The following is a 26,109-nucleotide window of genomic DNA, read 5'->3' on the forward strand; positions in this document are numbered from 1 at the left end:
TTTATGATTTCTGCGCTTTGAAAATGAAATGTAAATAATTTAAAACACGAGAGGATTCATAAGAAAAGCGCAGTTCTTATGACTTTGTTGGTTCAAGACAACCTTTGAACAATATCAACTTATCTGTAAAGGTTATAGTACCATTATACAATCAATAGCTGGATAATATCCAGTGGCGTAGGTATTATATAGGTTATTTTAATAAAGCAGACTTTGAGATAAAAATTTGATTTCTAATGTTATTAAAATTATTAAAACGTGCATTATATCGATTCGGCTTTAACGTAGCGAGATCAACTCTTTTAAATATCCCGTTAATAGTAGATCGCAGTCATGCGAATGCTATGCTAATAAATAATATAACAACTATAATAATCAATACAATTGTGTAATGGAATGACGATGGTTCGTAGATTTCAAAATAATACTCTTATACAATTAAAATTAACTGAACATCCTTGCAGTATTGGCATTAACGATATACTTTTATTATAGAAATCATTACGTTTTAGAACATACAATACAATATTATTCAATAATGAAAATTCTATTTCATTATAATAGGTATGCTATTTTTTAATTGTCACACATTTTCTTGGAAACAGTATTGGGAAGATTATAATATTATATTTCTTAATAACTGCACTGTTATCACTTTGGTACAATAATAATAATAATAATAATAATAATAACAGTAATAATGTATAGATACTGATGTTCGTTAAAAATAAAAGAAAAAAAAAATGTATTTGTTTGACAATCACTATATTATTTTACAGTGTGTAATATTATGATTAAGTATGATAATATCATGACAGTAATAACGTATGTATAACTTTATTAGGACAGGAGTAATTATACAATAAAATTAGAGGTTCCTATTAAAAAAAAAAAAAAAAACCAGAAATTGACAAACGAAAAACAAATCAACACAAAATACATTCACCTATGTTCTATATATTAACCGACAACATAAACATTAAATAATGACAATAATAAAAATAACTGTTATACAACGATAATAAAAAATATTAGTTTTAAAAACAAAATGTGTGATGTGCGTTTTTAAGACGTAATTATTATCATTATTATTATTATACAAAATATTGAGATTAAGTTACACGCTTAGGTATATAGAAGTATTACTGATTTTCCGTGTTTAAAATCCCCAGTAGTTAGCAAAAAAAGCGCATGTCGAATTTAGCCAATTGTTTGGCATCTAAATTAAGCTTTTAATTAGCAAAATAATAATAATGATAATGATAATGGTATTTTTCATTGTATTGAAAATACTTACGAAAAAAAAAAAAGGTAATTATCATAATAAAATAAAATCATTCTACAAATAAAACTATCAACGTTATCTGTTGAATAAGGTTTCAATAAATGAAGAACATATTATAACGTGTAAGTGTATACTTATTTTTGTTTAGAATAAAAAATGTACATCAAGAGTATATTAGGTACATCATTTTCCATATAATAATTTTATGAATTAAATTAATAATAGTTCAGTTGTTTTAATTATTTTTTAATTAATATTATAAATAAATAAACACGTCCGAGTGAATAATATTTTACATCATTTTTCCGTTAAATGAAGCAGATCATTATTATATATTTTTTAGACTTGATTATTATATGTATATATATACGAATGGAAGAATTTTAAGCAACGGTTAGTTTTTGTTGTTAAGTAGATACGACCAAAGAGATTCGTCGATAGTAGAGTTATTAAAATACTAATAAAAACCTTATTGAGTTAAACTAGAGAGAAACTATATTTTTTGATTAAGACACAAGTTCCAGCATAGTTTTGTTCAATTTTTAAAGTTATTGTACCTATAAAGGGATTTTAAAAATACGGAAGTTATTGTTTAAATACTATCTCATATTTGGCACTTAAAACAAAGAAATAAACTTCAATTAAAGAGGATTATTTTAACCAAAGAAAAACTTAATAAAATATTTATCTAAATTAGTAACTCAAAATTAACAATCAAATTAAAGCATAACGCAATTCGCAAAAATTGTAGTATTATAATGAAGAATATCAGTATAATGGCAGTGATTTTTCGTTATACTTATTAAAAAAAAAAAAAAAAAAAATTATAATTATAATAAAAATAAGAAGAAGAAGAAGAAGAAGAAGAAGGAAGAAAATATATACTACATTTGAACAGCATAATGTACTTGATGTCATTCAATAATTGTAATCTACACAGATGATCCTATGTTTACTGTGGACCACACATAGTTTAACGCAGTCGATCGAATTCGAATGACTCGATATCATTTTTTATTTTCATGTATCGTATTGTGGAAACACATTTTATATTTCGTAAATATTTCTCTCCCAAGTAAATCGAGTTTGACATGTATAATTATAGAGCGGAGCACCAAACACAACATGTCTTATGTGGATGGATTAAGGCTCGAACGATTAAAATATGCAACAGACCCTGCAGAATGTTATCGAAGGGTGAACTGAGCGACATAAGTTCGCACGCGTAGGCGGCATGCGGTGTGCCATATTAAGCTTAGACTAATAATAATAGTTGTAAAAAAGGCAAAGATGGTCAACACAAATGCATGATATGTACCACATATACACAGTTAGAAATAAGTGGAAAACTGTTTAAAATAAACTGTAAAGTGATCATACATAATATAATATATCGATTATATAATATATATATATATATGATTTGTATCAATAGATGAATATGTTTTATATTTACATTTAACATTAATTTTTAGAAGTGTTAAGCTTATAGTTACCGAAAATCAAAAACGAACCATAAGCGTCGAGATTTGGTCAATGAAAATAAATAAATTAATAGATTCCATTATTGTTTTTTTTTTTGATTTTTTTTGTTTTTTTTTTTTGTTTAAGAATACTGCGCTAGGAAGACCATAAAATATTTACGCTCCGTTTGTCAATAATTAGTGTATTATGTGGGTCATAATACAATGTATTGAGGATTTCGTGCAAATATCATCGTAACCGCCGACTTGCATATTTATCGTCCAAATATAATTTTGTCAGTCTACGATGCGAAAATTTGATGATCAATTTTCTCAATGTGGCCCTGAAAGAAATAAGTTTTATATTACAATAATGACATGAATATTACATATTTCGAACTGATGTATTTCAATTTAGAAAATCTATATACTGTATCGAAGAAACAATTTAAAGGGAAACAGATAGAGTACATTGCACATGGTGTATGCGTATAGGTAAAATAAAAAATAAACATCAGATACGTGAAGATATTTTTAAATATAAAACATATATATTTTTAAAAAACGTACATGTTGTCCAGTTACTGATTAAAATGGATAGAAACGATTTACGATCATAAGTTAGTGAAAAAAATTTCTTTGCAAAGATTACACGAATGATAGTTTTCATAATACTGTAGATTTCTCGAAAAGTACAGTAAGTCGGTTAATACTTAGCTGTAGTCCTAAGAATAATTGTTGTATCGAATACGGTGTTTATGTCATTTAACGATTCAACAATAGTATCAATGTGTTTTTTGATAAAAGAAAGGAAAAAAGTTTTTAAATAAATTGAAATAGTATCAACTGCTATGATGGTTATGATTTCAGAAATAATGTCTTATATATTTACCCGAGAAGGACGTGGCAAGTATTTCGACGGGCAAGGAACCGCGACGGTGCGCCAAGAACGAATCCATCGACTGGCCGGTGGACAGCAATACGTCCGGTCCACCAGAGCTCCGTCGCTTCATTGACTTTCTGCGACGTCTTCGGCTACCCGGCCGGCTTCCGTCTGAACCTCTTCTCTCTGAAACCACACCACCAAATTGAAAGTTTTATACAAAATGTCGTACACCAATAATGAACGTAGCAAAAAAAATATCCTCGAAGGAAAATTAACTAAGCTGACTTTTTAAAATTTTCCTATGATAACTACAATAAAATAATGTGTCGGTCTAAAAATTAAAATTAATAATTTATTATAATTAAATATTAATCTAATATTTAATAAATTAACATTTTTTATGATTTAGGTTTTTAAAAGTGTTTTGTTACTTATTTATAACATAATTTACAGCTAGATGATAATATTATCATATTAATTGATAAATATTTAACAGTTCTAAACTTATATGATAAAAACAAAAAAACATTAAAATTAAGGTTATTGAAATAAGTATAATTTTTCGGTTGCATGGAAACTTTATCATTCTCAAATACACCACATGTATATTTAACACAATAATGATACAAATTATAAACGCATGTAATGTATGATAAAACCAATACATTTCGCATTAAAAAACCCATTTTTATTTTTGTCGATAAAATGTATATCAAAGCTTTCAGCTTGAAAAAAATAAAAACAAACTAATAAAAATGGAATTGTAAATTTTATAACGAATTTCTTATTAGACAAATATCAAGTCTTGTTTAATAATTGTAAACAATATGAATTACACGTCATATAGACAATCTATAGTTATTCAATAAAATAATCATCTATTATCATGAATTACAACCAAATAATACCACCCATGCTATTCACTAAAATAATATAGTTAGAATTTATATTTCAACTGAGCAATCAAGTTAATGATTATTCAAAGCGAACAAATGAAAAACAAAGCAGAAATATTTATATAAGAATTTAAATTATTAATCTTTAGTAATGAACATTTTTTCATTGTAAATTTGAAAATATTAATTAATTGTTGATGTTTAGTTAATTATTTAGAAAAAAAATATAAATTTAAATTCAAATATTTTGAGTTAAAATAAATTGAGTTTTAATAAATTTAATGTTTATCCCAAATAACAGTAAATCATTTGGTTCGCCAATATACTAAAATTCGTTGATCTAATAAAAAAACATGAAAATTGCTAAATAAACAAAAATAAAAACAGTAAAAAAGACAATAGTCTAAAAATAACTTATATAAATTGTTAATATGTCATTAAAAAGCAAAGCGTATTGACTGACAAAAAAACCATATTTAATTCATACTATGTTGTTACAGGTAATTTTGAGTATATTGTTATATCATTATATATGCTAATAATATGATAGTGTGTAGATGCTGTTTTTCTTTTCTTTCTAATAATCGATGATCGTCTCACCTGGCCGGGAAGGAGAAACAAGAGGCGAGCTCGATAATCCAATATTGGAATCATACGGTAGCGACGAACGTCTCGCGCCTTGCTTCCGGCTATTTGTGCTTAGTGGCCCTGTGGCCACCACCTTAAAAAGGGTACCTGCGATAGAAAGCCATGCATTAACCACAAGTGCACAAGTACGTTGACATAAAAGCGCTGTGACTGCAGTCATTCACAAATAAAATATTATGGTAAAAAATGTTAAAAAAAAAAGAAATTAAATTAAAAAAATTATATAAAATGTTATAAAAAATTAATAAAAGTAATTGAAAAAAAAAATATACAATTTTTTAAATACAAATAAAATTTGTTTACTCTGTTTGGAAAAATCTGACGGCACAGACCCGCGTCTGGGAATAGTTACTTCTTGACCTTTACTAGCTGCTATGTGCCCAGTACCATCACCATTTCCAGCGCCGACCGGTGCTGAACCTCGGCGTCTCGTCAAAATCTAAAAAACGAAAGAGAATTTATTATTTATTTATACGGATTGATATTAAATTGGTGTAGACCATATATAGATAATAGTTTTTATACAACTTTGGTATTTATGATAAATACAGTGCGTTATTTGGTGTAAACGACGATAAATAATTATTGTTATATAATTAGAGTGGTTAATAATAGACATGGTATTTGCGGGGATTTACAAAAAAATTAAGTGGTTTATACATACAACATGTTGTATAGTGAGCTGATTAATTTCTATTTATACACCCAAGTAAGATTCTGTGCACCAAAAAATAGATTATTACTTATCCGTTTATAAAAAGGAAACTCGATGAGTTCCGCACTGGAAAGAACATAATTTTATACCTAAGAAATTCTATTGCCGAAAAATTGAGCTACCACCATCTGTGATAAAATCGTCCTAAATTCTATGCTATTATTGTATAGCAAAATCTAAATAATAGTATTTTCAAGATAAAAACCTATTGACAAAAAAAAAAGATTTTCGAAAAATTAATAGTAATTACAATTTACCAATTGGAATAATATAAAATGTTTGTTTAAATAATTGACTTTGTATTTCAATTTTTAAATATTAATTATTATGAGTACATCTAACTCAAATTCATAAATAACTTTTTGAATATATATAATTAGGAATTTAATTATAACTGTAGTTGAAAAGAAATCAAATACGGCAATAATTAATAAAATAATGTATCTTAATATCGAAATTAATGATTATAATAACCCTCTCCAAACTCAGAAACTTCATAAAATAAATACAGAGGCCGGTTGCAATGCACTACAGCAGTTTATATAATTTACTTCACTCATCAATACTTAAAACTTTCTATTCAGTAAGTACTTATAACGAATTTACTACTTGTTCGAAACTTAATTTTTATGTATAATCATGAAATACGGTTTAAAAAATGGTTTTTTAATGATATCTGCAAGTCATACGAAAAATATTTTCTAAAAAACATGAATACTATTTGAGAAAATAAATGTTTATATTTCAAAGAATTACGATGTACTTCTTATATATTATACACTATACTAGCTGTTCCGTACACTTCGTTTCCCATACATAATGCATCCGTAATATTTTTGGTTGCCTAATGCTAATATTTATAGCGTGTGAATAAATAATAATTCCAACATATTATCAACTTTATATTGCTTCCCTATTTGGTGTTGCTCGTGCAATTTTTTTTGACCTTTTAAAAGTAGTATTTAAGAAAAGTATATTTTTCGCTCGGATATTAGACTAAATATATTTTTTCAAAGTATTTTATCGATTTCTTAATATTTCTTTTTAAACTATATTATTTATTTTTATATTTAGGAATATAGATATATAAATTGTTTCTGAAGGTACACGTGAACAAGCGATGTAACAGTTATCCTCGGGCACTTCGTTACCTATTAAAATTACGCCCCTTATTTTGTTCAAAGTTTATTAAATTTGTTATTTATACTCATCTTTCACAAACGACACGGCGTTTTTTTTATACCTTTATGTGCGTATTTGGCGATTATTTTAAACATGAATAACTTGTTTGTAAATATTAAAATCAGAAATGAGCTTAAAACCATGTAGGTATAAACTCTTTCCTAGTCTTAAGAAATAAACGTGCAATATTTGGTGACTATTGGTTCAGTAGTTTTCAAATCTATAAGCCCTTTAAAAGCGTATATATTTATTTTAAGTTTTCAAACGTAATTTTAGAACACCTTACAAGTTATAACACCGTTCTGTCCGTCCGTTCATTGGTTACCAGTACATAGTTACGTTTGTTGATATTACGATATTTATTTATTTTCCGTAGTTACTGTACATAGTTACGATTGTTTGTATCAAGATTGCATAACGGTTCTATTCAAAGTGAATTAATACTAGCCAATATTAAAAAAAAAATGATTCCAAAATAAATCGAAGTTTACTAAAATCGTTTTTTTAATATCGTCTACCGCATTATATAATATGGTGTATTGACTATTGCGTTGTATTCGAATTCAGGAACTGAGAACGTTCGCGAAGAGCGAGCTTTCCTAATTCACCTATATAAATACATATTTACACAAGCACCGCGGGCACCCACCTGGTTCACGTGATTGCTGTTTCGCCTGATTTCCGCGTTGGTCCTCGCTGCCGGATCGACGTTTTCCTTCTCCTTGTTGGACGAAAACCTGGCCAACTTAAACGCCCGGTCCGTGTCCAGGATCAAGTCGCGTTTCGTGCCGTTTCCGCCGGGGCCGGGGCTACCGCCACCGCCGGTCGACTGACAGCCCTCGCTGCTGGTCGAACCGGTCCGGCTGGACGCCGTGGACACGGCCGACGTGCCGCCGCTGGACGACGAACACGGCGCCGCGGTGTCGCCGCCGGTGGACAGGTACCGGGCGCGGACGTACGGCTGGATGGGCGGGAACGTCTGCTGCCTGGTCAGGCCCCTGGAGCTTCCGGCCTGGTACCCGAGCACCGGCGACGTGACGCCGTGTATGACGTTGCACAGTCGGCTGGCGTCGGCCGTGTTCGTAATGGTCGCTATGCTCGGTTCGGGTATCAGGTTCTCGGCGCTCACTGGCCGGTCGTCCATGTTGCTCATGTTACTGCTGCCGCCGCCGCAACCGCCGCCGTCTGACGACCGCTGCAGCCCACTGCTCCTCGACGAGCCCACCGACATGCTCAGCCCCTCCTCCTCCTCCTCTAGATACGGGATCTGGCCGAGCGTGAACCGCCGCCGGTTTTCCGCCTGCACCAGCAGCGTCGAGGGCACCGCGCCCTGCAAACTCTCACGGCGCAATATCGTACACGGCAACGCGTGGCCGGTGGTGACCCGGGCCAGGTTCAGGGGCACTGAGTGCCGACGGCCCATCTTGTCCACGGTCTCTAGCATGACGGCCGGAAGCGAGCCCCGGCGATTCTGCTGCTGTTGCTGTGGCGTATCCGGTTCGTTTTCCGGTTCCAGCATCATGTCGTCGGCGTCCGCAATCAGCTGCTGCTCGACGGAGTTCTCGCGTTCCCGGAGCTCTTCCCACTGCTGTTGGTTCTTTCTCAGGTTTTCCATCATCGAGTGCGATAACTTGGTGTCCAAAAACTTGTGCCATAGATTGAAAAGCGGCAACACCATGAACTTGAAAAATACTGATGAAAAAAAAACGAAAACAATAAAATAAACTATGAAAAATATAATTTTATGATTTCGTTCGATAAACGAGTATATACACAACAATATTTCTATTATCTATTACAAATAATATAGAAACTATGAATTATATTTTCCGAAAATCTATATTTAAATTGATTTACGGGCTAAACTGATTATATGCAAACATAAAATCAAATAATAATTTCAAAACTAATACAATTACAGTACGGTGTGTTTTACTTTAGTATAAAATGTCAAATGCATTGCAACATCAAATAAAATTTTATTCGATAAAGACAGTTATTGTTACCTATGTCGATTAAAATCATAATATCTGTATATTAGAATAAGATGTTAACGAGTATCTGATATGAATATAATAATTAATTTTTCAATTGTTTTAAATTAAATTAAATAGTGTATAGTTATTTATTACTCGTTAATATACTGTTTTTTTTTTTTTTTTTTTTTTATCAATTTAACGTTATATACGTGCGTATTATGGGTTAATAATTCGACGATATATAATACACGAATATACTCAAATACAGTAGAGAAACTAAATGCTTATCCTATAGGTTATGATGAAACCATAAATATAAATTGTGTTCACAAAAATTAAAAAAATATACACGTTTATTCGTGCGCCTTTATACAAACAAACATACTGAAATGAAACTTAGGTATGGCTGTTTTTAGAGTAAAAGTATTTATTTTTTCGATTGTTGGCCATTATATTATTAGCTCTCTTCAATTAGATAAGTCCTCGGTATGCGTCAGTTTATCTTAAATTTTAATAAAAATACGAATTTAGTTAATTTTTCTTAGAATTTTAGACCATAATATAATACAAACTACATGAATAATATACTTTGTATTATGGATGTGGTCTAACCCTAACAATGATTTGAATATGACAGAAAATATTAAAGGCACGTACCGGTTTGAATTTTTGGCACCGTATTGTTGTATCGATCACAGATATCAGTGACTGGCAATCCCAACTGCCTTTCGTAATCGCCCTGCCTGAAAAATTCGTCGCACACCTTCAGACTCCATTTGCGACTCACGTCCCACGGCCTACATGGATTCGATATGTCAGCACACTTAAGTGCTATCTGTAATATAAAGTGCCGCAAATCCGGGTCCTTCATGTCCAACTCGTCATTTTCCAGATAGTTCTGTTGAATTTAAAAAAAAAATGGTTAAAAACAAATTATAAAACGGTACACATAAATAGTTAAGTCGATAAATTATTTTAAAACGCATTGAGTTTAATACATCAAGTGAATTGTGCTAAGTACTGTTTCAAAAACACAATTTACAAAAATACCTACAGTTTTGTATATTTTAGTATATACTGACACAATATTGCACAACAATTAAATCACTTAACGAGCTTTAATTATTGTTTTTAATCGTATTATATTATAAAAATATTAAATGTCTTTTTAGCAAATAACTAATAACTGAGTGTATAATATATTTATTTTAATTTTTGTAATAAAAATATATTTAATTAAAAGGTAATTTATTAATTAAGATACATTATTTATTATTTAAATATATAAGAAATATATTTGAAGTCTAAGGCAATAATAATAATAAAAGATTCATCTGATTAATAAAACTTTCCAATTTAATTTAACGTCAAATGTTGATGTGTACAATAATACTAAGCACAACAAAAACTTATCAGTATCACACCAACGCTAGAGTTAGACATTCAAAAATAAGAACATATATATATATATATATATATATATATATATATATTGTATATTACATACATCGTACTTACACACATCTGAAAAACACATTAAATATTCATATTCGGAGAATGTTAAATATTTTTATGACAAAAAAGATCGTAGAAAAAAATAATAAAAGTATATTTTCGTCCCGTTTTCGAAAAGGAATTCATGAATTAAACATGGAAAGTCAAGATCGTATAAATGAAAAAAGTTTTCCGTGCGTTTCAAATGTGTTATATATATATATATAATAGATACTAAATAATAATATAACCACAGATAAAAGTCAGGGTAAAAGGAGTAGGGGAGTAATTTAGGGGTCTAACTCTTTCTATAAAATATTATTTAAATATTCAAAAAAATCTAAAAAAAATATTTAAATCACAAAAAATAACTAAATCATTAATTTACTAAATATTGATATTTAATAACAATATGATAAAGTTTGCATATAAGTGAAAATAAGAGTTCCGAACAATGTAGTTCAATATAGCGCGTGGTATTATTATCATTGTAAATTAGTATCATTAACAGAATATTCAATTAATAATTAATATTAGGCGTTTTTAAGCTCTTTGCGTAAGGTAACAATATTTTATACTATTAGTGTAAATGTAAAAATTAGGACTTTACAACGATGATCCAGGCGACTATAGTATTTTTGTTTAAATAACTTATAATTGTGTATACTATAATATTACATAATTATTTTGCTGGTATTATTAGTTATTTTAAATAGTACATAATTATCATTAGTATCTAGTAGTAATTAAAAATCTTTTAAAGTAAAATTATTGAAATATGATAGTTTAAAGTGAGCCACTGAGCTTCTGGGGTCCAATGGATTTTTAACCTGGGAGTGCAAATAAATAATATGATTATGATTTTTCACTTCTCCATTATCCATACACAAACACACATAAACCCATTTTTAGGGAAACTTACATTGAATTTCTTTAAAAATTCTGGTTGCCTAGTAATATCTGTGGCCAAAATGAGTGAACTTATTTGAGACTCAAGGTCTTGTCTTATTGGACTTAGTTTCTCAGCTACGTGGCTTTCGAGCAGACAGCCAATCGCCGACCTCCAGTGGTGATTCTCAAGTACCGAAGTGTTCTAAATTGACGAGCATTAAAAAAAAAAACAACAAAAAGTCATTTAAGTAGGTTAAAAAAATATAATGATAGATATGAAATATCGTTTTTCAATTGCACGATAATAACAATGATATTTAAAATACTTAATTAGTAAATTATAGTATAATAGATCACCTCGTATAAAGTGGCTAAGTGATTACTGGTCGCAATTAGAAACGGTTGATTAACACCGGGATGGTCAAGATCGTGAGCAACAGCTGCTATAAGAGATGCCATGATTTCAAGCGGTGTCAAGAAGTTCTTGATCTGTAAAAAAAAAAATAGGTATAAAAATGCAAAATTCATAAACATACGCAATGTACTATTATTTTAAAGCACGTATAATAATTAGTAAAATAATACGAGTAAATACTGTACTAGCTTTAATACGAATGGTGTAAGGGTAAAAAAAAGTAAAACCCCAAAATAACAACTACTCAGGAAAAAAACAATAACCTCATTTCTATATTGGCTATTTTACATGACACATTTTATTGTTTTGTTTCAAATTGAATAACTAATTCAAGGTACAAAATAATACAATACGATGATTTATTATGCTTAGGATATACATGTACTGCACAGAAAATATTTGTGTTATACCAGACAACGCAATAATCAATAAATGACCAAAATTTAATTATTATATTACGTCACATCAAATTAATTACTTTGGTTTTTAAAACATTATCGGATATCATAAAACAAAACAATATATAATTATAATTTTAGACGGAAATATAATTTTTCAATCATATCTAGCATATAGCATGTCGATTAACATTTTACGTTATTCGGGTAAATTAATTTACCATTTATCCCCCCAAATAATATATGAGATTACTTAATATGATTTGTTGAAGATACCTAATTAAATGAACTTGTCTTGAATAGGTATATGTTTACTTAAACGTGCATTATGTAAGTATTTAAAAAATGATTTTTTATTTAATTTTTTTTTTAACAAATGATATAAGGTACAGTATGAATACAGTAGAGTTTACGACTGTCAATGTAACGGAACATTAAGCCTGTTGAGTTAAAGTGTGTACAGATATTAACAAACTTTTTAGTTCTAAAAGCACTGTATAAATGGAGAACAATGCATTGTAAGAATTGTTTTGATTGACTTTAATAATTTTCCATTAAGTTATTGTAATACGATTGTTGTTATTATTATTTGTGTCTTCGTGAATGCCACACCATTAAGTTTGTATTTTCATACTAATCAACAAAGATATTAAAATTAATTTAACACTATGTTTCATTTGAATATGTAATGGTTATTTTTATAACAAAATTATTTAAATATTTATCAAATGATAATAATAATAACTGAAGAACGATACCTACATTTTTTTTCATTAATAATAGTAATGATTTCTGTTATTATTTAATTGTTATGATTAAATAATTATTTTAATTGGTAGAATTTGTTTTATTTTTTTTTCGTAAATAGGTAAATTAAAGAATTATATGATATGAAAATATGTATAATATACACATTTACTAATGTTATTCACTTATTTTTTAAATTTATATTTTCTTCACATCGAAATTCAATGCGATTACTTTCATTTTACATACGATTATTTGACTCTAGAATCGATAAATAGCCATATAAAGTTTTAAAAAAAATATATTTGCAAACAAGTTTAGATTTAAAAAAATAAAATAAATAATAATAAGATAAAAGTTAGGTTCAAGTCAATTCAGTCACGCATAATTGAATTCAATGAAAATATTTTTACAGTAAATAGTCATATATGTGTTATGCATTCATATTTAGGTGTCTACAAACGAACAATAAAATAATCTAAAATTAAACTTGCAAAAGTTGGAAGTAAAATAAAAATATTATAATAATAATAACAACGGCTGATTATGCGCCACAGAAGTCCGTCAGAAATAATGTCACGAGACTTTTAAACTGTCTGCTCCGAATTAGGCTGGGCACGTATTGTGTGGCTTATGCGAGCAGCACTAAACCTGTCAATATAGTTTAGCAATAATAACAATAGTAAAATAACAACACAAACAATAATAATGGGAGATTTCGTCGGTTCAACGCGTTCCAAAAATACATAGAAGCTTTTATTTTTATATAATATTATGCCGACAATAAGGAATTATAATAATACTTATATACAAATAAAACACTATAAATGAGTATATAAGATAGCTACGCTACGAGCTTTTCATGAGAGTTGCAAACCTATCATTTTCACAATTTTTGGAGAAGTCAAATGTAATATAAAAATATAAATTTCTGACGGCTACATTTTTATGTAGGTAAACGTACTAGATACATAATAATTGCATACTGCCTACATTATAGTATATTATAAGAGTAACAAGGTCAAATAAAATATGATTATTATACTATATCTGTGGTAGAGATAAAAAAAGCAAAAATTCTCTACTGATAACTGAGTATTCGGACAATTTGGAGTATGTGTGCAAACGAAATGAACCCCCGTTGTAACAATGCTGTTGTGATTTCAAACAATGTATTGTTATTATTTAATTATAAATACGGAATAAAACACTGTGGAGTTTTTTCTAATTCCCATGAGGCCAGTGCGGTTAAAAATGGTAAAACCGGAAAACTTGGTTTCTCGCCAAACGATTATATTAATAATAATAATGTATATACCTAATATAATACGATTAAATATTGTTACTATACATAATTTTTCAATAATAAAAGTGTAGATTTAAAAATTAATTTAAAGTAATATTAAATACTAAAATTAAGTTAACCTATTATTTAGTCGTTTTTTTTCTACAAAAATAAAACATAAATGTTATGTATATAAAACAAATAATAATACTATTAGATACTTGAATATAATATATTTTTAAACGAGAGAATTGTAATTTTAAAATATATTTGAAGTACAATTAATATCATTAAAAAAAAATATCGACTTCTAAAACGTTTTTAATATCAGTTAAATTTTATTTAAGTACCATCCCGCAGCTTTGAAATTTTTTGAAATATTTGTAGTAGTTACTACATACTTTGTAACTTATGAGTAACTTTTAATATATAAACTCTTAACTATTATAATCCATTTAAAATTAATTAAATTCAATATTTTCATTAATACTGTAAACGTATACTGTATAGTATATATTTTATGAAAATAATTGCAAGTACCGTTTGTACGTTTTTCGGACCACTACTGAGTGTCATCTGATGTAGTGTCAAACGGTTCGCGAGTTATCAAGTGTCACGGGCATACACGGTCATTATGTATTCTGTACACTCCAATACTTCAAAGCCAATACACAAATAAAAAGTAGCATTACGGATGAATGCTATAAAAAAAAAAAAAGTTTCAACGATAAATATAACGAATTACACACGCGCAACGATTCCACAACGATAGTTGAATAAAACTACGAGTATTTTCGAAAATCTTCCTAGTATTGTGACAAACGACTGCGGAATAATGACAATGTATGCGAGCCACATATATTAATGCAATTATATCAAGAGCCAAATTATCTAATCTGCACTTTTATACCACAAAAATAACATCCGATAAACATATCAAATTACGAAATATGAAATTATAAAATAATAAGAATAAAAACATTTTTTTTTTTTATAAATGTATGCATTAAAATTTTGGTTTTTGTAAATAAGACCACGAGCCGCATACGTCGATGAAGAGAGCCGCAATTTGGCCACCCCTGCTATATTACATATATAAAATGAAAATTAAATGAAAATCGTACTCAAAGTATAAACTTTCAATCTTACGTAACTGTTTATTATTTTTAGTTATTGGTATATAATTGAAAGGTTGGAATTTGTTTTAAGAAAAATGATCCCTCGTCTGATGTTCTCATACTTTTTACGCTTAATTTGAATTTGAGGTTGTTATTATTACTTAAATTAGGTAAATATATGTACATATATATAAATATATAATTTAAAATAATACCTTCTGAAATGGAAATTAATTTTCTTCCAAAATTTAAACACTGCTTATGAAAACTATAAACACTAATGATTACATGTACAAACGCATTCAGATGAATACATTTGAAATGTCTGAATTGCGGCTAAAACAAAAGGAGGCAACTACGAATAATCAGTTTCCTTAATTTATAGACTATAACATAGACAGTAGTAGGATACACTCAAATATATAGTTAGCAAATTATGAAATCTAAGAACTCATTTAATATTATAATATATTTTATACTATAAATATATACACCAAATACATGTTTCTAACCTTGTCTTCTTGCAGGAAACAATGCATTGCCTGGGTCACGTCGGTAGCGTGGATAGCATTGTGATACGGGTTGGTGCTATGGTACCCTTCTTCTATGAGACCTGTGAACAAATATTACAGAAATACTAATTTAGAGATCTAAAAAGATAAATGAGTTCTATTTTTGACGTGATATTAATAATGATAAAAGTATAACTTAATTCAAGTATATAATAATGTTCTAATGAGCTTAGTATTTGTTTTTGAGAAAAGATTGAGTGATATAAATTGTCTGTAAATTTTAATAGCTGTAGAGATTATAGACCCTCAATCTATGTCTTAATATAAATAAATTTATTTTATTTTCCAAGGGCTGATGGGTACATACAACTATTATACATGAACATAATATGTGTATACAATATGCAGATTGTGGCTAAAAATACACCATTTATATTCCTCCGTAAATATGACAAAAATAGTTGTGTATACCTTTACTCATTTCAGACACCAACCGGTGTTTTCAAATTAAAACTTTGTTAATTGTTTCCTTAGATAACACGTTTCCGTGCACTTTTATCTATACGTAACAAGAAAAGTTTGAATATAATAGGATCGTTTATAAGTTTAATTCTGCAAAAATTATCTATTCGCATCATATACTAAAATGACATTTTAATCATTGTGTTCTTTATTTGTGTTTTTTTAGTCATTACATCATCATCAATATCTTAAAAATAAAAAAATGGTAAATAAAAAAAAATTGATTTAGAACACAATAATAAATTCATAATTATATAAATTCTCATACAGGTTCTAATACATCATTATATGCCAAGTGTTATTTGATTATAAATTAAAAAAGTATCTTCATTGATAGGTATACTTCAATAAGCTAGTTTTATTGACTTTTAATTTCAAACATTTAATTTAGTATTTAAAGTGATGTTCCCATTGAAACTTACCCGAAACCGGCTTAGGATTAAATACGCTAAACTCTGTGGAAACCCAAAATAACTAAGAATGGATTACATTAGCATAATAATAAGACATCGCTGAGTCCACATGGCGTTGTAGATAATAATATACACGTATGGACGATAAACGCTAACACTAAATAAACTATACACGTGTGGCGTGTCATTACGGTGGGAGGACGCGCACAGAATAAAAATTTTCACGGTTAAAATACTTATAATGTTCAATATAAGAACTTTTGTAAACACGAACACTTACGATAATTATATCGATTAAAGCTAGCCACTTATAAATTAAAATAAATAAATAACGTTCAGTTTCAATTTTAGAGTTAATGTTGTTGAATAGGTACATATCGAAATATGCAGTAAACTTTTGTTGAATGTCAAGAATAAACGCTTCAATAATAAATTAAGGTTAATTTAAATAACTAAAAATAGCAATAATTTACATAACAATATCGTTCATAAATATTTTATGCCTAACATAAGATTACGATACATTTTGTATGAATGAATTGTAATTGTTATTTAAAAAAAACTCATATGTGTAAATGTTTCCACAAAACGTCAATGAAAATCAGTTTCATATGCATAAATAAATAAATGTTGTATTCTTAAAATAATTTAAATTAAGAACCGTATACTAGGTAGTTGTTTTAAACATAATGAGTTGGTTAAATATATATATATATATGCATAAATATTAATATTATGACTGGTTAATTTATATTTTTTTTTAGTTCTAATACCTAGAATTTTATTACTAAAACATAAATGTGTTCAGAAAAAATGTGAAAGTACATAGGTCATATAAATAACAATGGATAATTAAAATTCTGTATAAAAATACTAGAAATAATGTGTGGGCATCATTTAAATTGTAATATAACGTTACAGATCAAAGAAATAATTAGATAAATAACTAAGCACTAATTTCAAAGATATATATAAATAAATTTTATTTAGATTTAATATAGGTACTATTACATATTATGTATAAATAAAAATGTGTTGTTTAAAATTGTAGGGATCAGTTGCTGGCTAAATACAATTTATTTCAAAATGTAAACAAAAGTTTGTGCTTCCAAATCGACACGTATGGTTTGTCAAAAGTGACTTGGTCTCCCAAGTGTACCAGATAAAAATCAGATATGTTACATTGGACGATAAATATTTAAACTATCTTAGAATATTTTTAGACAACTCGTCAACTCTCACTGCTGAATAATATAATGCCGGGGTATTTTGATTATTTTCGCAACTACGACAATTTTTAACCAGAAAATATGATATGTATTGATTTTATAATAATATATTAATATCCAAATTGTACAGTAAAACTATAAATGAGTTTTTTTTTTTTTAAATTACCAGAATTGAGCAAATACTATAGTTTAGAATAGATACCTGAAATACATTTGTATTTAAAGTGATAATACGTGATCATTTTATCAATTGCTAGATTATTATAAAATAAGAGATGATATGAATAATATATTTAAAGTAGTTACGGTACGTATTTCGCAGAATATCTTGTACCAATGGTTACTTTTCTAAGAACTCTTTCAATAAATAAATAAATAAATAAATAATAATAATAGGTATACCTACCTAATGAAGAATGAATATGAAAATATGATAACAAAAACATAAATATGACATTTCTTAATTGAGAGCTAACTCACGCCAGGAGGTTTTGTATTTTTCGCCAACTTTCAATTTTTTTTAAATCCAAAGAAAGTTCTTTTCAAATAACGTCAAGACCTACGATGCGTGTATTTCACGAAATTGACTTTTCAACTGGTATAAATTGTATATAAATATACGATCTTGTGTACAATAAACTGGTGTATAATTACCTATATGGCTATTGGCTATACGTTATAAGTAAAACACAGTGTGGCCACATAATAATGACATCTGTATTTTTGTCTAATTTTATACGTAACGGACAAATGTTAAATCATATAGCCTAATGAAATGCATGTAAACGAATAAGATAAAAAATTATAATATTTAAATGTTAATATTATTTTTGCTGAGAGTGTTATTATTTATTGTTACCAAAGTTGATTTGAATACTGCAGTTCTTTAAAATAAACTTATTATACAATAAAATGTACAAGACTTTCTTCTTATTGTTTTTTGTCAATTTTAAAGACATTTAAATGCACACTATTCAACATATTTAATAGAAACAATGTGACGAATCAGAATGATGACGGATGTTGTGAAACAAAATGCTGATAACGTCATTTTATTGGTTACAAATTTAACAAAAGCACGTACTTTTATCGTACAAATCATAAAATAAATAAATAAATAAATCATACTATATGTTATAATATAAACATGAATAGACGTTGATATTTCACCATTTTAATATAACTATTAAAAAGTAATTTGTAGTTAAATGAAATAAAGTAACTTTTTACTGACCGGAATAAAAAATTTTTTTTCAGTTTATGCATGTATTATATGTATATATATTATATAATACAGAAAACTATCGTCGATATATTAAAATAAATAGTATCGTCGCATTAATGCATTAATAAAAAATATTGAGGTGGCAAGCGATAGCACACCGATCTTTCAAACACTTATAGTGATAGGATACGTATATTAAATGTGTGTTAACTAAACAGTATTTTAATGTACATCATTTCATTTTCTATGGTATGGTCAAATGGATGAGAAAATTTGTATATTATTGCAATTGCTGCATAATTCATAGGTATATACAAAACACTCACTTCTGCGAGTGAAGGTTAATGCTGTTGAAAATATTTTAATACAATTGGCAACACCAATAACTACACTGCTTGTTTATTTTATTTATTTATGCAAAAAAAAAAATACTAGGTTGGTTGCCAATATTCACAGTGCGATCAAATGAGTAATTAGTGTTTTTACAATATCAAAAACAGCTAATTTCAAGAAGTTTATATTTTGTAACAAAAATTGTCAACTTCAATAAATTCTATATTGATTGGTAACAATATGATTTCGTACGAATATAACATACTAAGCTAGAACCGTAATGTACATAAAAAATATCATCTAACCACGTATAAAAATACGTAATATTCAGTATCTGAATTCGATAAATCAAGCAATAAAAAACATTTATAGTACTTTATTGAATACATATGTAGGTGAAAACTAAAGGTATGTAATTATCATTTGAATGCATAAGTCAAAAGTTCATAACCCATCGCCACTATTATTATGTTTACCTATGAAATAAATATGAATATTTTTCTGATTTATACCTAATAAAAAAATATAATGAAATCATATGTGCAACTAAATAAACTTAATTAAATTTAACAAAAGTTTTGAAATCCCATATTTTTACGTGTAATTAAAAATCATGACAGCTTCTAAAACTTTTAATAAGTTTAATTAACTTTATTTTGTTGCACAATGCACATATGATTCCATTATATTATTTTATAACGTAAAACAAACATTTATTATTTTTTATATTATATGCCATTGCGAAAATAATTTCTGTGACAAAAATAAAATATAGTATATTGCCAGCACATGTAAGCTACATATACATTACAATATGTTCGTGATATAGTTAGAATACGAAGCTATATAACGTGAGTATATAATCTCAAATTCTAAAGCTAATGAGACATTTTGTGTACACTACATTTTAAAGTAATATTTATATCGTAATAATTAATTGTATATAATTTTATTTGTCTATACTTACTAAAGAGTTTCCAAACTTGGACCACGTCCAACTTGAAGTGTTCCATTAGACCATACCAATGGAAAAGATGAACACAAAGTACTGGAAGTGATCTTCCTATAAAATAAATAAAATATATCTTTAATAATGAAAAGAACAATTTATTAGTGACTTAGAACATCAAACTAATTTAGTATAAAGGTTGTTTAAATGGGTGTTATTGTTATTGTAAGTGTTAAATTTTCAAAAATAATAAAAATTGACTTCAATATCGTAAAAACCTGTCGTGGTTTGTTAATATAACTTACTGACTTACATTTTTTAAATCGATGTTCAATACATTTGAATTAGGAAAATACAATATTGTTATCAGTAATTTTATAATAATATCAAGTTTTTAAGTTATTTTTATTTGGAGTTGGACTATTTTTATAACACTATACATTTTATTTACGATTATATTAATAAAAACGGAAATCAATTGTTGTTTTTTTTAATGAACGCTTAAATTATACTTTAAATTTCTACATATACTTATATTTTCATTTACTTTGCTTCGAGAAAGTGTTGTGCATTATATGTATTTACACAAAAATAAAAAAATTAAACGAAATAAAAAAAGAATGATGGCAATACATTTAACATAACAATATAACTAAAAAATGTTATTGCTATAAACAAACACATAGTAATAACATTCTTTTTAATTTAAAAAGTTGTCGCATAAAAAACATCGAAAACGGTAAGTAATTATTGTAGAATGTTCACGAGAATACAATGTATATGACGGCGTTAAACGTGGGAAAAGCCAACTGGGTTGCTGTTATCCACGAAGGGATTGTTTTAGAACAATTTTTAAATGCTTACCGTCTAATTTAACGACGAAAAATCGGCATAATATACTTATTATAGCGAGTCATGAAATGGTTTTAGATTGAAATATATTTGGATCGTTGAAATTCCACATGACTCAACCAAACATATAAAACTATATTATTAATATAGAAATTTACAAACATATACATATTGTCACGTAAAAATTATGCAGTACGGTGATACAATTTAATTCAAAGAACTGTGAATTATTCTGTAAGTTACGATGATTTGACCTGCAGTATTTAAGTAATCATTTGTGGGAGTAGGTATAAGGAAAATTGTTTATGACAGATATTCTATATTACTTTTCACTAGATTTAACAATAAATTCCAATAAAGCAAATGATTTCCTGATATTTTATATTTTTATAGGTTTTCTAATGTTAGTCCTAGACACGTATCTTTAATTATTTAAAGTTCATAAGAATGAAGATAAAAGTCATAAGATGGGCGTCACTGTTTTTTTAACCACCATAAAAATACAATGAAAATATTAAACCTATATTCCATAAGTATTTTACAATCTACGTAAAAATCGTTTAACGGGAAAATATAAAAATAGTATTTTCTACTTACCCCCTGTAGCTGTGTCTAATGCAAAAGCGTTGAATGGCCATTTCCAGACGTGCTTGAGTACACACTGTGAATAAAATAAAATAACATAAATGTCACTTAATAATATATAGAAATTACACAACTTGTACATTACATTAAAACAGTGCCATTTATAATTTAAATTCCAACTCAAATATGTAGTATGTATGTGTATAGAAATTGTATTTATATTAATATAGATAAATATTAAAATATCAATAAAGCTTTACAAATGTATAAATATAATAATTTTCGTAATGGATTTAAGAATTTAGGATCTTAGATATTTCACTAGTAAACTGTATTAAAAATAAAACAAATTGAAAATACTTAAGAAACGCTAAAATAATAAAGTCGGAAAAATATTATACAATATATTTTGAACAAATGTGTGAGATTATTGTAATGTTGGTAGCGTAAATTTAATGTTTTTAAACAGTTAACCTTAATAGATAGTAATAAATAAAATACAAAAAAATATACAGTTTTGAGTTAGGTTTTTTATAAAAACTATGCAATAATATGAATATTACGAGAAAAAAATAGTTAAATAATTAATTCAGTCATATATTATAATCGCTAAATTATACAATAATAATATACCAATTTATTCAGATAAAATATATACGTAAAATTACTTTCTAATAAAGATACTAGAGGAGATTTATTATTATAAGCACTATATTATATTTCATATTATATTATACCTATAAATATTATTTTGATATAATATAATTAAATATAATAAGTATTATAATAACTATCCATTTCAACTGTTGCTAATTTTTAATCATAATGTAATAATTTTGTTATCTTATACAATACAAAACACTTCAATCACACTTGATTGCTGAATATTTCAATATTCTCAATCAAATAAATAATAATATAATATTATAAATGTTCGTCTTCTTTAATGCTCAACGATGTTCACAAAGACTTTATAAAACGATTGTTCTTTAAGAAACAGAGTAGATACGGAAAATAAGTGAAAATGGTTAAAAGTTTATGAAGGAATTTGAAATTTCGATCCAGGAATCTCTGAATAGCGTCTAAAAATCTTATTTATTCCACTTTTTTTCTATTTTATATCCGTTCAAAAAAATCTAAAGACTTTGGCACAGAAATTGTATAGACCTTTTTGTTTAATGTTACCGAAGGGTGAACAACTCAAAGAAGCTTATAATATCCCAGCTCATTCAGATGTCTACTTCAATCGCTTCAAAAGTTCAAACAATTTATCATAATTGAAAAACGTAGAAATTGAACGAAAGGAAATTTTTAATGAATCGAAAACCGAAAGAAATAATTTAAGACTTCATTACGAAGATAATACATAAAAGTCAACACCATCTGGATACTTTTATTTATATACATAATATGTTTTACAATTTTCCATTGTTAAAATATGTCTTTCTCTCTATTTTTTAACATTATTACCAAAGGACGTTTATAAGCAAATGAAAGCATGATATATTTTTTTTCAGTTCATTTTCCACAAACGATTCAAATGATTAAGCAATTCAAATATTTTCAGTCAATATTTTATTTACTTTAATAATATAGGTGCAAATATTAAATTTAAATACTTACTTTTGGAAATCATTATATAAAACTTACATCATATATGCATGATGGGGAATAAATTAATAAAAGGTTATAATATAGTATTTCAAATGTAGTATTTACAATTTCTGATCTACTGCTGTTGATCATTTAAGAGTTAAATATGACTTTGCTCTTTTATAATTTAATGGATTAAACATATGGTAAGATATGATGAAGCATTAAAAATATTTTTTTTCTAAACAAAATGTATTTAATAGAAAATTATATGATTTATTAGAATTCCGAAATAATAAACTGACAATATTTTCATACAGCACGGATAATATTGTTATTAATATTTTATACTATTTTAACTTCTGTATAAAAGTATTAATAAAATTGACTTAAGTTAGTAAAAAAATCTACTCGTAGATTTATGAATATGATCAAGGAGCAAAAAAGAAAAATTAACTAAATAGACAGAAAGTTATTTGAGTAGGCTTTTGGTAAAGAAATTACTTTATTTGAGGTACAAGATTGAGGGATAAAATTGTGTTTGATTATATATACATCGACAAGAACGTTAAAGATCGATATATAATTTTATATACAGTAGAACTCCGATTGTCCAGACTAATTAATGTCAAGGGTGGTCCGGATAAGCAAATATCCGGATGATTGACGTATGAATATATTGTATGTATTTATTATTAATATTTATGTAATATAATTTAAAATTCGTAACTATAAACAAATTATTTTATTTTATATTTAATTGAAACAAAATACGCCTTAATTATAATATGTGACATATTTTAAAACCAAAAAAAAGCTTTTTTTCTCGTCCAGTTAATTGGACATTCGGATGATTGGCGTTCAGATAATCGGAGTTCTACTGTATTGGTATACAGAAATTTTAATTCTACAATATGCGTGGTCGTAAGATTACTGCTTTTATGTTGACTACGACTCATCTGAAAGAAATAATAAGGACGTCACTTGTTCTACAGTCTCAAAAGAGGTATTAATTTGATAATGCAAATATTTAAAAATATTTGAGACTAAGACGGTTTATGCTCGGCAATAAGAGGCGATTATAGGCACATGTTGATGTGAAATATTGAGTCAAATGTTATTCTAACTTTCTTGTGGCCATTCTGTTTAATGTTTATTGTTTTTAATATCAAAAGGTTAGTGCTAAGGAACTTGGCCTATTTCGAAGGGTGCCAGAAACTGGTTGAAATATTTGTATTAGTGAACTTTACGATAATTACCGGTGTCCCATCAAATTTGGTTAGAAATGTGTTTGAAATGTTAGAGGTATTGTTCAATATTGTATTTAGTTTTTGTGGTAGCGGGTAAAGTCGTATAAGACAGAGGCTGAATGGTGTTCGTAATAACGCTCCCAGGTTTTGAAGTTATTTACGTTATTATCGATAGAGCTATTATTGTCCAGTGTATCATCCGAGTTAGTAATAATATATAGCGTTATCGTACATACAATTATTTTTGTCATTCATTTTAAGTAAAGGATAATAATCTTTTATTTATTGTGTATTGTAGATTTGGTGAAATTGTATTGCTATGGTTATTGAATGTATTTGAAGTTTAAAACAGTTTTTAACAACTTAAAATTGGATCAAGCGTAGATTGAATATTTTTCGTCCTGGGATTTTGCTCAGCAAGGTACCCGTTGTCATAATATTTTAGATAACTTATAATTAATTAAATAACGCAACGCGGTAACTTTTAAACGATTAATTGTCAGTAAGCGACAGTTAACGACGAGAAGTAGATCGCAACTGATCTTTTTAGGTTTAAAAAGTAGAAATATAGGAATTATTAAAAACATAGCAGACGTATAATTTAATTTAAATAATATACTCTTAAAACCATATTTAATTCGATTAATTGTTTTGTTCCCAAACACGTATATATTACCACGTATAATTATACTGATATTTTGCGTTGAAATTTTGTATAAAGTATCAAATAACAACGTTGAAACAACACATTAAATGCGTACATAGAACTAATTTTACCTTGGTGGTAGAAAGTGGTGGTGGTAGTGGTAGCGTTTGTCTGGTTAATCGATGGGAGACATTCTCGCACACGCGTTTTCCGGCGGATCACAGCCGTTACGGGTTTCGAGTTCTCGGTGCAAAGTTTTCGGGCACCCGCAGTGTACGTTGAGTGGAGGTTTTGAAAATTATTGTAAAAGCCATAAACAGCGGCGGAGTACATATATATATATATATATATATATACCTATAGGCTATAGCTCACTTTAGCTACTACATACGTTATATAATTTATACAACCAAACTATATATATTTATTAGGCATTCCGGGTATAAGTATTAAGTATACTATATGCATATTGATATATGAAGTGCACGCAGCTGCGGAAAACGAAAATCTAATTTATAACGGCCTCGGCGAAACTGCAGATGATGAAATTTCACTTGTGTAATTGACATACGACCCTCCCTTAACCCACCAATCTTTA

At 27.6% G+C, this 26,109-nt stretch overlaps 1 protein-coding gene across 6 annotated transcripts in view; it reads right to left on the bottom strand.

Moving 5' to 3' along the window:
• Positions 1-2,828: 2,828 nt before the first annotated feature.
• Positions 2,829-26,109, bottom strand: part of LOC113549416 (high affinity cAMP-specific 3',5'-cyclic phosphodiesterase 7A-like) — a 110,154-nt gene continuing 86,873 nt past the window's right edge. For 5 of the 6 annotated variants that reach the window (XM_026950695.1, XM_026950698.1, XM_028188582.1 and 2 more), the window contains 11 exons: positions 22,035-22,098; positions 20,604-20,699; positions 15,915-16,015; positions 11,797-11,928; positions 11,471-11,641; positions 9,712-9,952; positions 7,725-8,767; positions 5,482-5,617; positions 5,131-5,265; positions 3,641-3,817; positions 2,829-3,092 (listed from right to left, as the gene is read on the bottom strand). In XM_026950695.1, coding sequence (XP_026806496.1) covers positions 3,082-3,092; positions 3,641-3,817; positions 5,131-5,265; positions 5,482-5,617; positions 7,725-8,767; positions 9,712-9,952; positions 11,471-11,641; positions 11,797-11,928; positions 15,915-16,015; positions 20,604-20,699; positions 22,035-22,098 — 2,307 coding nt within the window. In that variant the 3' untranslated portion in view covers positions 2,829-3,081. The remainder of the gene's footprint in view (positions 3,093-3,640; positions 3,818-5,130; positions 5,266-5,481; positions 5,618-7,724; positions 8,768-9,711; positions 9,953-11,470; positions 11,642-11,796; positions 11,929-15,914; positions 16,016-20,603; positions 20,700-22,034; positions 22,099-26,109) is intronic. The other variant, XM_026950697.1, reaches the window with a different exon arrangement.

Source organism: Rhopalosiphum maidis, chromosome 1 (genome assembly GCF_003676215.2).
Source record: "Rhopalosiphum maidis isolate BTI-1 chromosome 1, ASM367621v3, whole genome shotgun sequence".
NCBI lineage: Eukaryota > Metazoa > Arthropoda > Insecta > Hemiptera > Aphididae > Rhopalosiphum > Rhopalosiphum maidis.